This window comes from Anguilla rostrata, chromosome 2 (assembly GCF_018555375.3).
Source record: "Anguilla rostrata isolate EN2019 chromosome 2, ASM1855537v3, whole genome shotgun sequence".
NCBI classification, from domain to species: Eukaryota; Metazoa; Chordata; class Actinopteri; order Anguilliformes; family Anguillidae; genus Anguilla; species Anguilla rostrata.
The window spans coordinates 45,206,510-45,222,336 of NC_057934.1; the positions used below are offsets into that span (position 1 = coordinate 45,206,510).

Here is a 15,827-nt window from a genome sequence, read left to right on the forward strand (position 1 = left end):
TGAGTGGGATGAAACGGTTCAGCGAGGGATCAGAGCTACCTCTGTCCTTAACTGTGGTTGTTCGGCGACGGTGCTCAGGACCGGTTCATTCTCATTATTAGACAATACCCAGATATTGACAGTCGTTCATATGTAAGAAAACTAATAACATTAATGGACTCTGAAATACTTAATCTCAAAATAGTTAACTAACTAGCTACAGGATTTCTTGAGAACGGAACGTTGTCAACAAGACGGCAACGTGCAAAAACTCAGTCTTGCTCTTCAGAGCTCAAGGAATGGTTGGATTAACAGGAAAGATCCAAAACGCCAGGACTAAGACAAACATTCCGTGGTTTAAACATCCTCATGATTTCGCCAGAGAAGGGTAGCTATGCTCCGAGTGTTTATGGTGTATGTAGTTAGCGAGGTATTTGTCAATGTTGGCTAAATTCGAAATCTCTAAGGGCAAATATCTAGCACGCTAGCGAGCTAGCACGCCAATTTGAAATTCGGTTACATTTTTTAACTTGCCAAGTTGATTGTTAATGTGATGATAACTGAGAAAGTGGAGAAAGTTGTTTTTGCTATCTACCTAGTTAGCTATTTAAGTATGCTCCTGAAATAGCATTATTTTTTTGTAACTAATCATTGGGAAATTAACATCATGTTGCGGATGGAAAGGGAAGAGTGATTTAAAGCTTTTTAACCCCTTCGATTCTAGATAACTGTCTGTTAGCTATCCAAGCTTTGCTGGATACACGGATACTAGCTAAAGTAAAGAGAAATCCATTCTATTGGTGATGATCGAGGAAAGGAAAACCAGAGACGGAAGAAAGATCTCGTTATATTCTTGTTGTCACGGTTGCTATCTAGAAGTGTTATTTTTGGCTCGCATCTTGAACGAATAACTTGAACCGGCAACGTTAACAAACATTACAATCCATTATCAATGTGTTGCTGTTCTACCGTTACTGCTAAGCCAGGTCTTGCGACTAGCCAGTAACGTTTACTTGCTGCACTGAAATGGAGAAACTGGAAACATTTTTGTAGACTGTGACTCATCAGACCTATCATTGATTTATCAGAACAAATTACAGAAGAGATTCCAAGATTCGATGCCACACAAGATTTTTGCGAGCTCAGTTGCAAGTGTGACCAATCAACCTGATACAAGAGAAGCATTTGGACTTCGCGCATCCTACAGCCATTACCGAAGTTCAGTGTAATTTTATTTACGAGATTTGGAAAATCATACGACCACAAGATAACTATGGCAGCGGTGGTAAATTACTCGCCTCCTTGGTGGGTGAACCTACTGCACCGACTACCCCACTTCAATTTACAGTTCGAACAAATAAGCAGTGATTTTCACCCCGAAAACTCGGAATACCAAAAGGTAGGTTGAGCCAGTACTACATGCATGAATGTTCTCGCTTCAGAGCGTCATAAATGATACATAAATAGAATGATGCATGCGTTTAAAATGTATTTTCTAAACAATCCATACGAGGACCCGTGCAACATTATAACTTGAATTGCGTTTAATTATATATTTATTTCGAATTTGCATGGTGTATGTTCTTCGGCTGTCTAAAATTTACTATGCAATGTTGAAGTGCTTGTTTGGGTTCACGTGATCTCCCTCTTATATGACGTCGTTATATTAAATAATACAGTTTCTTGTTCATTTTACCAAATATGTAATCCAGCGGCTTTGGTGAAATTCTAGGCAATTCTAAATTGTACACTTAATTTACGAATGTTTGCTTTATGGTTACTTCTCCTGCCATCTTTCATGTAGAAATCAGAACAATATTGCTATCAATTTAGTCCAGTGAGATGTGAGGGGGTATTAATATAAATAACACAATGGGTTGCAAATATCACATTTACAGTATTTTACCTGAGGTTAGTGTACATTTACCAGTGTTTACTCAGTGTTTACCCAGTCTGTGAATAGGTTAAGAGATGTGAACTGCCATGATAAGATTATAATGGAGAACCCACCAGTCCCTGTAACCCCTGTGAGTGTGTGCTGCAGCCTCTATGAATGGAGGGACTTTAACATCCAAACCTGTCTTAGCAGAAACGCACACACATCTCCCTCTATCCAAGGTGGGATGAGACATGCTATATACTGTGTCTCTCAAGTCCTCATATGTGTGGTATCAAATTGTGCTCAGATCTGACCTTGAGAAGGACAATCCACTTGTGAGGAGGAAAGAGCTTCCGGGATGTTTATTCACTCCTGTTTTTCTCCTGTCCAAATGACATATTCATTCTCTTTGCAGTGGTATCAAGCTTTACCAGAGGTTTATAAGATCCTGTCACTCTCATTCCATTAGGCCTATTCAGTGTAAATTGTTTTGCTTGGGGTTTGGTGACTGACTTGGGCCCTGCAGTTAATAAGTTCAAGGGTTTTGTATTTTTCCAGGTTATTATTTGCCTGTTGTACACATGCCTGATAAAGGAAAGACCTGAAAAGTGAAGACAAGGCTATGGCAAGCAAATGGTCTTTTAGGTGACCATGTTTTTATTTATTTTATGAGAGAAAAAGGAGGTCACAGATGAGGTAAGGCCATGACTAAGGCCATTTAAAGGCCAAATGGTTATTTAAAAGCTTAGTGTGTATTTCATTCTCTCAGTTTTGTTAAACTTTTCATTTTTTCCAGCTCTACACAGCTGTTACTGTCCACACCATTACTACTGTAATTTGTCTAAACTGACATGCATTTTTGTAATCCTGTCATTGTATTGTTTGGCTAAAAGTAAACAATCTGTCAGAACGTAGGTACATTTTTTGACATTTCTGACTAACCTGTGGTCAGTTGAATGTTTCTTTATGGTGTGTGATGATCTTTTCCTGAGCCTTCCCAGATACTGTGGAGGAACAAACAAGGGTTTTCAGTATAAGCTGTTCATGATACAGGGAAAAAATTAGGTTCTGCTGTTACTGTGGTGCTTGGTGGATATTTCATTGGACCCCAGTGGTTTGGGTTCATGAACTCATTGGTTGGCATGAGTAATCTAGACTCAGTATGTGGCTTTAAAGGAACAAAAAATCTACTGCTCAAGCAGTACTAATGATACCCCATACAGCCCATGGCTCTTTTACCCTTTGTAGGATACTGCCATGCCAGTAAGAATTTAATTAATTTCAGGATGCTTATTTTAGGACCAAAACGGGGAACTGAAATAGTACAATGTACAAGGTCTATAGATTTGTAAGGGTTTTATCTGTTTGTTGTGCTCTGGTGTCAGTAGAGAAGGCACAGAGGATTGCTCAACTAGCCAGCAGGGGAGAGTCCAACTGTGGGTCAGGCTGATTACTGCAGACAAAGGCCTGACTTACAGCACTCTGAACGGCCAGCCCCACTGTGTCTGCCTGATCTGCAGAAGCTCACTCCTGCCCACTGAACTGATGTCAGTTCTAGTACTGCATCTTTCTGTGGAACTCCCACCTAAAAATATTAAGGAAACAAAATCACTGCCCTATTTCAATACCATCTTCATGTTTGGCTTTAATTTGGCTTTTCACGCTAACATTTTCCCCCTCTTTATTGCTGTACTTCACTGACTTCTTTGTATTTTTAAACCATTCTGCTGCCTTACTTGTTTTATTATCTGTTGTACTACTCCATATTTTACTGTGTACCAGGGCTCTTCAGTAACATTTGTTTTCAAGGAGGGGCATGTGCTCCTAAATTGAAAAATTTAGGAGTACATTAATAAATCACAGTTATTAGATGTGCTCTTAAATAATTTTACACACATCTATTTTCAGGAGCAAATGTTCCTAAAATGGAGCACTGTAGAGCCCTGTGTACTATGATATGTAGCTACACTGAGTATGATGTATCGTAGATGATGCTCCACTAATTCATATCCACTGCCTGTCGGCCGCCAACTTGATCGTGCTCAGCATGCTTTCCCCAGTGTCACTGCAATGAGGAGGTAAATGGCTGCGTGGCTGGGGCCTCACTGATTTAGGCTTCCGATTGTGGACTCACCACTAATGTGTATTTACAAATTTCATCACTTTGCCAAAGGCTTGTGGTCCCATCAAACGAAAGGGGCAAACTGAGGGAGGCCTTTTGGCTATCGATCCCATACGCTCAGTTGAAATTCCATTTAGGCCTGCACTCCTGCCCTGTCCCCCGGGACTCTTTGATGCTGTTAGGGAGATTATCCACCACTCCCTGCTGCGGGACCTGCAGCACGGTGCCAAAGCACACTATCATAATGGTGACAAATTGATGTGTGATGATGTCTCTGCCCAATGCTAATGGAGGCTAAATTAAATAGCGTCTGAGTATATGTCTTTGTGCCGGATGGATCATTATGACACTGTGCACAGGGAGGGAGGACCGGGCCTTCACACAATCCAAGGGAGTCCGCCACTGTTGTCATGGTCTTATAATGGTATCTGTGACATGGCTATTACTTCTGTTGTTGCCACAATGCACTTTGTAGTAACCCTTGCTGCAGTCTTACTAGGAGTGCTGTAGTTTAACATTGCTTCTATTTTTTGTCCCTGACTAGGATCAATATGTTGATATCAAAATTTTATCTTGGGTACTTCATAAAGTAATAAACAGAAATCATATCTACTTAGGCTGTAATGGCTTGTTCTGATGAAACTCTGAGGAAAAAGCTGTAAGCTTACTGCTAGTGGTATAAATGAACTAGGCTGATTTCTCAGCAAAAAGATTGGACATTTATGCCAGGATGTTCTATTTTTTTGCAATTATATTTTGCAGTATCCGTTATGTGAGTGATTGTTTATACCATGACACTTCAGTTCAATTACATTTTTATTTGCATAGAGCTTTTTTACAGAGACTCTGTCACAAAGGCCATTTACTAGAAATATGAAATCTGGGAAAGGCTGAGCCTGAACCCCCAAACAAGTTGTGAGATAAAAATTCTCCAGTGGAAAGAAAAAACACTCGAGCAGTGGCAAGAAAAATATCCCCCTGTGGGAATATTGATCATTTTTGGCAAATTTGCACCATTCAACTTCACCACTAGGTCTAATCAAAGATATTTTGGAAATAGAAGACTTGCTAATACTCAGTGTCTTTTGACTGTACCGAAAATAAAATAGTCAAGGTTCCATTTATTTAAAAAAAAAAAAAAAAAAAAAAAACTCCTGTCCATAAATGAACATATTCAGGATTGGCATGGAATGTATTCAGCTGAATTGTGACTTCCTAGACAAGCTCTGTCTGTCAGCTGACATTATGCATGTGCGACAGGCAGCTGTTGCTGACACAAGTGGCTACCCTTGTCTACACAAATGGCTTCCCCAGGCAGCATGTCTGTAGTAGCTTTGCCACTGTTGACTTAAGGATGTGGTCACTGCAGCCTTCCTAATTGGCTTTGTAAATGCTGTGAAAGTCTTTGATGTTGAATTATTTTCCTTTTCATTGGAGTCGTTTCTGCCTCCTCATGCAGTGATCAGAGCTGGGCCTCAGCTGGATAAGGTAAATGTAGGCTATGTACTTAAGTGGGAGATGGAAATAGGAAATTTATCAGTGAAACCCATTATGCGGTTAAACCCATGTATTGGCAGCTAGCATGCTCAGTGTGTGTTTGTGTTTGACTCTGTTTGTGTTTGGGTGGAAGCTCATCGTGTTTTTTCATTCAGTGACCCTGAGGCCGTTGAGGTATTTCCCTGCAGCGTCTTGGGTTTATGATTAATTTGCCGTATTGGTGTTAATGGTGAAACGCATCGTCAGTCATTCACTTTTTCCATTCCGGCGTGCGGCCTGACAAGCGGCGTTAGAGTGGCGCGTAAAGCTGTCCGCGCGCGGGAGGCCCTGTTCGGCGGGCTGTAATTTAGTCTAATTGTGAGGTGACATGTTTAGAGCCTCGCCCTTCTGATCCAGAGCTCCTAATGGATTTGTTTTCTGCGTCGCTGGAATTCGCCGCTGTGGGAAAGCGTCAAGAGGTCGTTCGAGCGCTGCCTGACGTGCCCTGGCCATTGCGCGTTCAGACCCCGGCCCGGCTGTCAGAGGTCAGGAGAAGGCCTCAGGGACTGAGTTTATGGAGGAAAGGGGGTCGCGGTATTGTGCGCTGTTGCAGCCGAAGGAATGTTGGATTCAAGAGGCTCTTAGCGTGGATTTAATCTCCTGTCCGTCACCGCGCTTTTCACGCTCGTATCCGCGGGGCTGACGCGGCGGACTCCGGTCCGCACCGCGCCGCCGGGCCCCTGAAACGGCTGATCTGTATGCGGAGGAAATCGCCGGGAGCGGGATAGACGGACACAGACAAAGACTCGGCTCTCTTTTTTTTTTCCATTCAGGAATTCAGGAGAGCTGTCATGCCGTTGGCATTGAGGAAGTGGAACGTGCTCTGTGGGGGATGGTCAGTCATTTTTAAAGCTGGTGAGGATGTCTAGGGTCGTCCTTCAAGCCAGCGCAACTCAAAAGGCTGATTGCACAAGCGAGCCGACACAATGGGGAGAGTCGGGCCAAAAACAACCGGGGACCACACGTGCATTTCATTAGTGTAGTCAGGCATTCTCTGAAGAGGAATAAATGCATGAGAAACTCGAGTGGGCTTGAATGGCTGACAGAACCTGGGCATCAGGAATTGCCTGGCTCCTATTCCAGAAATGATAAGAGGCTCTGAGATTTTGTCCTGGTTTGTCCTCTTCGGTGGTTGTGTGGCATTTCCTTCCTATAAGTTTGCAACAGCAAAGCCGGCTCTCTTCATTGTACACCACCCCCAGTTTTCCTTCTGTCATAAGCAACAGTGAGCACATTCTGGCCTTTTAAAACAGCACTTAGGTGGGCAGGTAATCAGCAGCAGGGCGATTGCCAGAGCTGGACTTTCTCTCCAAAACTCCAAAACTTTCCTGTTTCTGGGGTATGTCATCCGACTGCTCCCACGAGAACGCGCTCCTGCTGAACTGTTGTGGAGGACAGCGGCCCGCCTCCTTACTCAGGCGTGGGGGCGGTGACTTTCCCTGGCGAGACCCGCCCACTTGGCCGTCGGCCCCGTAGCCGAGGGCCCGCTGGGCTGTCACGACTCGAGTTGACACGACAGGCACAAAAATAGGAGGGGATTATTCTCCGGCTCCTTGGCAACAGATGCTGCTGGGAAGCGGTGGGGCGAGCCTGCCAGCGCTGCTCATTCCCAGCAGCAAGGACTAAGATAACCGCAATCCGTCACACGTCCTTCCTGTCGGAGCTGTTCGGGAGCTGTGTGGCTTCTCGCACTATAAGGACCATTAAGCCCTGCTTGCATCCAGCACCCGTCCCGCTGTTTCCCTAGGCTATAGTTTTTCGCTGTGTGACACGTCGGCCTTCTATTGGTTCCTCTGGCGGAGGAAAAAGCGCTTTTGGGTCGATGGCGGTGGCGCGCAGTCGTTCCTCACTTTCCCCCTTCATTGATTAGCTGCTGCTGAGAGAAGGTTCCGGCAGGCGTCCTTTAACATAAGTGCGCGCTGTAACATTAAGGTGAGGATTCATTGCAGTGAATTGTGTGGTATTGAAGGCTCTCTCCGCTCCGGGGCTTAAAGGGAAAACGTGTGTCACCCGGCTGCCTGACGCAGGCTGTCCGTGTAGGAGCGCCCTCCCCCGCTCCGCGTGAGAGCGCCGCGCGGCTCATTCACAGATGGTACTGCGTGCTGAAGCCTCCTGCACAGCTCCTGTTTAGCAGTGCACCTTTGCCTCAGTGTGTGGGGGAGTGGAGATGGCTTCATCTTCAGCCCTGTTACCACGGTCCTCTCTCGCTCTCTTTTGTTTGAGCGTGAAAAGTCCTTCAGCTGATGTGTCTAAACTTGCCTGCCGCAGTCTTTTCTACAGTGTTTCAAACACTTGGGTGTACTTGGTTGTTTTGGAGGCACTGCTTGATATGTAGTGTCTGTAGCTCGTGGGTGCCTGACTTGAAGAGGTCAAGCGAAAGACACGAGGTGAAGCTTGTGCCTTGAATCAAGTCCCGGATTTGTGACTCAAACACGCGCGGAAGCACTGTCGCCGCGCCCAGCGACCCGGTTGCCCCCCACCCCCCACTCCCCTCTTCCTGCAGGAAATGAGCATCTCTCTCCCGGCTGTGTGGCAGGCCCGTCAGAATCCTTGGCTTTCAGTCGTTCCGCTCGTCATGTGCTGTCAACTCAGACCACTGGATGAGGGATGCTGGGGGAATGGGCCCGGCCTGTAAGCCTTTACTGCATCTTCCACTGCATCTCGGTCACTGCAGATGGCCGCTTCCAATACCGCGACCACAGTGATATTTCCTTCTACAGTTAGTTGATCGTTCTCGACAATCTGACCTAAATTTGCTGTCATTCTTCAGCCGGCCTGATTGGCTTCCTCATTTGGCAGTCTGTCTGTGACTGGAGTCCCATACTGCATATTATTCAGGGTCATGCAGAAACCTCAAGCAAACTGGCTCTGCTTTAATAACCCCCTGGGTTCCTCCTCAGGGATGACTTCAGTCCAGTCAGACAAAAAAAAAAAAACGGGTCACGTAGGGTGTCCTTCCGCGGTGACCAAAACTTGGGACCATTGACCCAGCCGTGGAGCCGATTACTTGAGCAGATGTCATGTTGTAATCTGCCTTCGATCTTGAGCGTAAATAACTGATTTTGGCAAACCGTGTATGGTAGAATAATTAGAAACACATTTAGAAAGGGGAGAGTCCAGCTGGTGAGCTGCTACGTTTACAGCAGCCATTTCATGCTGGAGGGGGCTTTATTGTGTTGTCATCCGAGTTGGGAGGAAATTCAATAACGGGGTATGTCATGGAGTCAGAAAATAACTTTTGTTCCCCACACTGAGTTCTGAGTGGGGCTTTATGTCACTATCGTGCTTAAAATGCTGTTAGAATGGAGTAAAATATGCAAGCAAATTCAAAGGAAAGATAATTTTTTTGGCAGTTGAGTTCACTTCATTATCACCCTGGCAGTGTGAACCTGGTATTTTTATTCCTTGCGACGCTGGTGTTTGTGGCTGGTTTGAACCAGCATGCGTTACATTTTTCAGATTGGTTAACCCTCAGGACTCTCCCTCAGAGAGCTGCTTCACCCCGCTGGTGCCCCGGTTCCTCGCTGTGGCCATGTTACACGTCTCTTCATCAAAGTGCTTTTCCTGCCTTCCTGACCTGGAGAGCTTCAAAGAGAATTTGTAGACTTACTAATTTATAGTACACTAACTGAGCGCTACATTGCGGCATGTAAATTAAAGTTTGTAACATCTCATCAATTAATAATTTGGCGGAAATTGTATGTTCATTATTCTAATTGTTTCCAATATGACTATGGGACAAAAATGTTTTTAATTACAGAAAGTGTTTTGTCTGTTCAGCAGCACTGCAGTCTGAATCAAATGTCAATATGGACCAAAACGGGGTGATGGTGGAGCCTTCAGACAAAGCCACTAAAGCGGGTAGAGAGTGGTGGCAGCTGGTAGTATATTGTATTAATAGCATATGGTGATTATGTTGAGTATAATCTATGATGTATGTTTTATGAATACTTCGTTACATATTTATGTTCACTCATCGTGTGTACCACATATATATGCATGCACATAAAGGAAGAGTGAGAGAGAGAAATCCAGTCAGAAAATGTGGATGTGGCCTGTTGATGTGGAACTGGAAGATGGGGAACAGTTGGTCTTATAATTGGAAACTTATCTTCAAACCATAATATCTGAGCATTTTCATTAAATGCAGTGTCAGAACAATAGGAATGGTTTTAATCAAAATTTAAAAGGACTTGTACACATGTAGCTTAGGTCACAATAAATATCCAGTCGTGTTCTCTCTCTTCCCCCCCCTTCCCCTTTTTTTTCTCTCTCCAATTCCCTCTCCCCTCTCACCCTCTTTAAATTTTGACTCCTCCTCTCTTCCTTGGGAGTCACCCCCCCCCCCTCCCCCCCCCCCCACAGCCCTGTTGTACTCCAGGCCAAGAGGTGATGTGTCACAGTGTGTTACTCTCACCTGACCGGGCCCCCTCTGCACATCCCATTGTGTTGTACAGTCGCCTCTTCCTGCACACAGCATCCATTACTTTAATGTAGAGCTGAAATGGGTCAGCTGCACTAGACCTGCTTCCATGGGTTCCTGCTTGTCTCTTCACGTGCGGTATGATGACAGATTGGAGGGGGGGGGAACCGTGGTCTGCAGGTTACTGTAGGGCACGTCTGCCACAGTCAGGTGAATGGAACTGATTGAGCTATTAGCAGCAAGTACCGGATTTGTACTCAAGTCTGGAGCGCAGTCATTTCTACCTTTGATCACTGCTAACCTCTAAAAATTCTTCTTATGATGACATCCATCTTATTTATCTCTGCTTGTTATCCAAGCGATCTGTTTTTTCTGTACTCGCCTCATGAAGCTGCTGTAGCAGACGGACTCCCTCCCTGTGGGAAACTGAGAGGCCCAAGGAGCCGGCTACAGCCCGGATTCACGGGTGGGGGTGGGGGACAGGGCCGGGGCTACAGGGGCAGGACAATAGAGCTGTCTGAGGAGGTGTGGACAATGGGGAAAGCTTTAGGGTTAGAGGCAGGGGGTCCTTAATCTGTGCACTCAAGCAGCTCCTGTGTTACTAATGAATTGATGCTGGGTGGCAGCAGCGGGTTTGTTTTGGATTTGGCAGACAGGAAGATGAGAGCAGACAGGGCCAGCAGGTCTCCTGCAGCTCAGCAGGTCAGTGAGTCAGGAGAGGCAGCCTGTGCAGTGACTGCGGCCCTGTGAATTGGATCCAGACTCAAACCCCCGGTCTGGAGGGAGGGGTCTGGCCAGCGCCTTAATGGCGGTCAGTGCAGTGAGGCTGGGAGCGGTCCGCTAGAATTCCCTCAGTCAGAGGGACAGACCTGCCTGCACTGCTTATGTGATACTTACCATTGACCTATTCTGTGCCCAGAACAAAATCATACATTAGCATGCAGTTTTAGTGAGGTCTGTGTCTCCGGTCCTTGAGTAGGAATAGATTTCCCCTCCAGTAGAAGTTGGCAAGCAATGCATCATAAATCAAAACCATGCCGGTGATCATGGATGAGGGAACAAAGTCACTGCTGCCCACAGCAGAAGTAGACTGGAAAACGCCCTATACACGCACGCATGCGCACACGCACACACACACGCAAGCATGCATGCACACATATGCAAACACATGCAAACACAAAGAAAAAGAAAAGTGAGGTTCAAAAGTGTTTTTCTTGGCATGCAAAATTTTTAAGCATATGACATTGGATATATACAGGATATCGAGAGAGTGATTGGCTATAATTACAATATGAGCCATTTAAATACTTTATTATTTGTGGACGCAGCACAGTCAGAATGCAAAATGCATAGCTGTTATTTTTGTTTATTTTGTTAACACTTGTTCTGGCGAAAATAACTGCAGTTCGAAGTGGCACAAACATGGTATTGTAGAATTAATAGAATGAACAAATTGAAAATAGTAAAATCTGCTTGTATATTTTTATCATCCTGTAACCTTCTTGTTAGCAGTCTGTAAAATCTTCTCTTTATCATTAGCGTAGTCTAAATAAAACTGGTCTTATAGACCAATGTATGTAACTTATTGTGAATGGCTTGCGTGAGAAAGTTTTGTTGGCATAATAGCTGCATATAAATAATGAACATTTTAAGATTCAAGCAGTCAGCCCACATTAAATTTATATTGTGCTAAGTAACAGTTCATCGTAGCTGCCACAGATTCCAGCATTCTATGTACAATATTTCTGGAAATAAATGAGTTAAGAGAAATTGCAACAGATGACAGCTGTCATCTTGGAACTAAAATTGGCTCTAAAACAATTGGAGAGGCAGCGCGACTGTGGAATAAACATTTTGAAGTGTATCTGAGACAGGGCTTGGGTCTTGGGTCATTGGTGTTTAGAGTTGAAATTACCATTTTGGCTCTCTGATAATTCAGCTTGTCTGCTGACAGCAGTAATGATAAACAGGAAGCAGTGCAGTGTACAGTACCAGCAGTGTCGCACTTTCACTTCTCCCTCTGCCTCTACAGTAAGTCTCGTCTTGTTGGTCAGATGGGAGAGAACACCTCTTCAGCCATTTCACACGAGCTGCTTTTAAAATCAATAAAGCTTATAAAGGGGTCCCTAGAGATAGCTGAGAGGCTACAACTTTTCGTGGTCTCTAACTTGTAACAATACCAAAGAGAGACCCCAGACATGTTTAACAACCTATCCTTTCCCCCTCCACCCTGCTACACACACACACACACACACAAGTCAGACTGGCACCGGTTCAAGTTGACTTGCAGAAGTGATAGTTTTCATTAAGTTGTATTAATGGTCTGGAAAAGATTGGCTTGGTAAATTCTGTTTATGGTGTGGAATCTGCCTTTTTTTTTTTGTTCTTTCATTTAATCTGACAAATTATAACAGTAAAAGGTAGTGTAGGTTTGTTTGACAGGTAGACCTAAGCATCGCTGTGACTGTGCCTCCTACAACTTTCGATTGATAGATTTTGTGAGCAAAGACTTGGAGTCATTTTCAGCTGTGTACATTTCTACTCAAGTCAGCAGGAGTTTGAAAGCAGGAGCCTCAAAAGCACTGCATCCTGGCCTTTTCGGTTAACTCCAGTAAATCAGACACGTGACCCCGGGAGTGGGGTTTGAGGGCTCCCCTCCGTGCACCCCTGCCCTTCCCCACTGTGGATGAATGTTGCTGCAGATGTATTTCACCATTACCACGGCTCCTTTTCCCAGAAACGCTTTGACAGGGGGCCAACCCCGGCCCCCTCACACACCGAGAGGCGCTCATCCGCAACCTCCGATGGGCTGTAATTAAATAATTACATTCGGTAGCGACGACCCTCTCCCCCGCCGCCACCCCCGCCACAGGCTAATGGCAGGGCGCTAAATCCACACCCATACCGCCAAAGCTCATGACGCCTGATAAATCACTCTGGGTAACCGCCTTCCCGCCGCGCCCACTCTGCATCTTTCCCCCCGCATCGGCACCAAGACGCCGCGTCGTCTTCCTGAGAAACCCTTCTCGCCATCTTCCTGAGAAACCCTTCTCGCCATCCTATTGGACGGGTCGGGCTGTTGCTCGGCGTGTAATTTGCGAGGATGAAAGAGGCGCTTTTCAAGTGTGGCGTTCTGCGTGTTTGGCTCGTCTCCCCGGCCCACTGCGCTCTGTGTGGGGGAGGCGTGACGCATCCACAGCTGCCTCATGCATACAGAGCGGGAGAGTCGTGAGAAACGCCGGTCTGAAGCGGAGCTTGGCAGCGTCGTGGCTGAAGTGTTTTTTTTTTTTTCTTTCTTCTTCTCCTCTCTCCCCTTCCTTTACCATTTCTGAGCATTTAAGAGCGCTTCACACAGGAAGTCAGCAGTGATGTTGGTAATGTGTGTCAACTGCCAGCCTCTTAGCGCCTTGCTTGGCACTAAATGACAGGCGCTCGTTGTCATGTACACAAGTCAAGAAGTGGAAGCAGTTTCTTTCTGTGGTGTGCTGGTGGTTTTGAATGAAACAATCTGAAAGAAAGATTTACAATATAACATTAAAAGTTTACATTATATTTAACTGTATGCATTAAATAGGATTTCTTGAGGGTAAAGTTGTCAGAATTGCGTAAAGGCCTTTGCCTTGGTTAAGTCATGTTGAAGAAAGGACCTAGACAGCAGTTAGCCCGTCCTCTCTGTAAATGTCATTTGGTGCGGTGTCTGGCTGTCTCAGACGTGAACTCTCCTCTGCCCTTTGCGGGCTATCTGAGGTAACTGGTGGGATTAAGATAAGGGTGTAGAGGCGAGAGTGTGTTCGCTCTGCCGTGTCGGAGTCCCTCAAGCTGACTGATGTGCTCTATTGCCTTTCCTTTTCTGTTTTTTAAGTGATCGTTCTCTGATAATGGAAAGATGGGATTTCTTAGGGAATATTTATCACAAAGGAAAACAATGAATTCCGCAGTGTTTCCTGTTCTCACACTGCATTTCTCTGGAAGTCCTTCAGTGAAAATATTGTTAGGGAAGAAGTTCACAATTGATTACTGGGAAACAATTTGTGAAGTTATACTGGGAAATATTGAGTTGAGCAATATCTGACTATAAACAATGCAGTCTATGTTGTTTAACATAATTTTACAAGTCCCAGTCAGTCAGTATTTCCTTGAAATATGTCCATCTTAAGATTTGCGATAGAAATTATGAATTGCAGATATGCCAGTTGGCCCTTTCTGTTTTTTGATTGTACGTTAACGGATGTAGGCAGAGTAATGTATCCTTGTTCAAAGGCATTGCATTCTAATGTGAATTAGCCAAAAAAATACTTGCACTTGGAACTATTAACTTTTTATGCTTTTTAAAATGGCTATTTAAAGTAGCTATAATAGTTTAGCTTAAGTGATTTTGAAGCTGCATCAAAACAAATTTGGATGAGACTGAACCTAAAAAACAGTAGGCTATATTCAGTAATTATAAATGAGTACCTAGATTACTTTGCTTCATATTTAAATGTAGGCTAATATTTATGCAAATAACCTGAATATAGGCTACTTCTTTCCCCAGCTTTCCCAACCTGGTTTCTGGTAATATTGAACGGTGGCGCTAGCCTGCCGCAGAGTGCCTGGAAACCTGAACTCTCCTGAGCGCGCTGTTGTCAGGCAGTTAAAGGCCGTTTGCTCAGCGTGTCTCGGCCTGTCATTTCCCGCCAACACGGCCGCTGTCCTGAGCGTCCCGCGTTTTCCGCTGTGATTCCGTGCAGCACGCGGGCGAGTGCTCTTCCCTCTGCTCCTGCTGGGTGTCTGATGATCTCCCGGGGCAGGGAAAGATGGATTGAACAATGCAGCACAACGGGAAGCGAATGCCGCAGATGCCCTGATTGGATGTGGCCAGAGGGAGCATCAGGGCCACTGAAGGCCTCCTCTCGAGTGCATTGCTCTGCTCTGCAGCACGCAGTAATTGGCAAAGTTGCTTCTACATTGAATGAGCCGTTTTAAAGTTAAAGTGGTATTTCCATTCACTGCTGTTCATGTGACACGCAAAAAGGCAGGCACTTGAACTGCTTAAACCCTTCATGTGCAACGTTGAACGGGGGATTTGAACCAGAATTACCCTTATTTTGCAATCATGCATCCATTCATCATTTATTTCAGTGATGAAAGCACTATTGACGTGCTGATAGTTTGAGTTATCTTGTCTAAGGAAAAATAAAACGATAGAGGACTTGGAAACTCTTACTTCTGTGGATGCTTCATATTTTACCAAGTGAAAGGAGCTAGGGCCTGGCCAGTCTTCCCTGGGGGTATCTTGCTTCTGCTTGTTCCACTTGCCCTCAGTCCTGAGGATTCATTTAATAATGGACTGTTGTGTGGAGGCACAAGTGAAGCGCAATTTGGCAGAAAACAGAAGAAGGCTCTTCCCTACTGAATGAACAAGAGAGCTTTTAGGAAGTGGGCCAATGGATGGGTTATAATCAGGAATATATGATGTGCATGCATGCATATAAAATAAATACACATGAACACACATGCACACACACACGTACGTGTGTGTATATATATATATATATAGTGTATATTCATATATTTGCCGTGTTGGTTAGTGAAAGCGTTGCTTTCAGAATGCAGATGTTATTGGTACCTCACATGCAGGTGTAAAGCTGTGAAAAAGGCAATGCATGCAAATGTCCACCTGTTTGCCTGTAGATTGCCTCTGCCCTTTCTATTCCTTTGCCTTGGGGATGTTTCAGTATGAATGGAGAGCCATTACGCTCATACAAAGACAAGAAGGCAGTATGCTAGGGAAGGGTCATTTGAGCGAAAACTGCAATGAGGAGCTGTAATTGGGGTCGCGTTTCGCTCCTGGAAATGGCTGAGGAAGCGGCAATGAATTTTTATGGAGTACCTCACAATTCGCCAAG

The 15,827-nt window shown here is 44.9% G+C and overlaps 1 protein-coding gene across 3 annotated transcripts in view; it reads left to right on the top strand.

Moving 5' to 3' along the window:
- ttyh3b (tweety family member 3b) overlaps positions 1–15,827 on the top strand; it is a 70,626-nt gene continuing 54,799 nt past the window's right edge. Inside the window, exons 1-2 of one of the 3 annotated variants that reach the window (XM_064322513.1) lie at positions 1–367; positions 1,068–1,378. In XM_064322513.1, coding sequence (XP_064178583.1) covers positions 1,253–1,378 — 126 coding nt within the window. In that variant the 5' untranslated portion in view covers positions 1–367; positions 1,068–1,252. Of the gene's footprint in view, positions 1,379–15,827 lie in introns of all 3 variants that reach the window. The other 2 variants (XM_064322512.1, XM_064322514.1) reach the window with 2 other exon arrangements.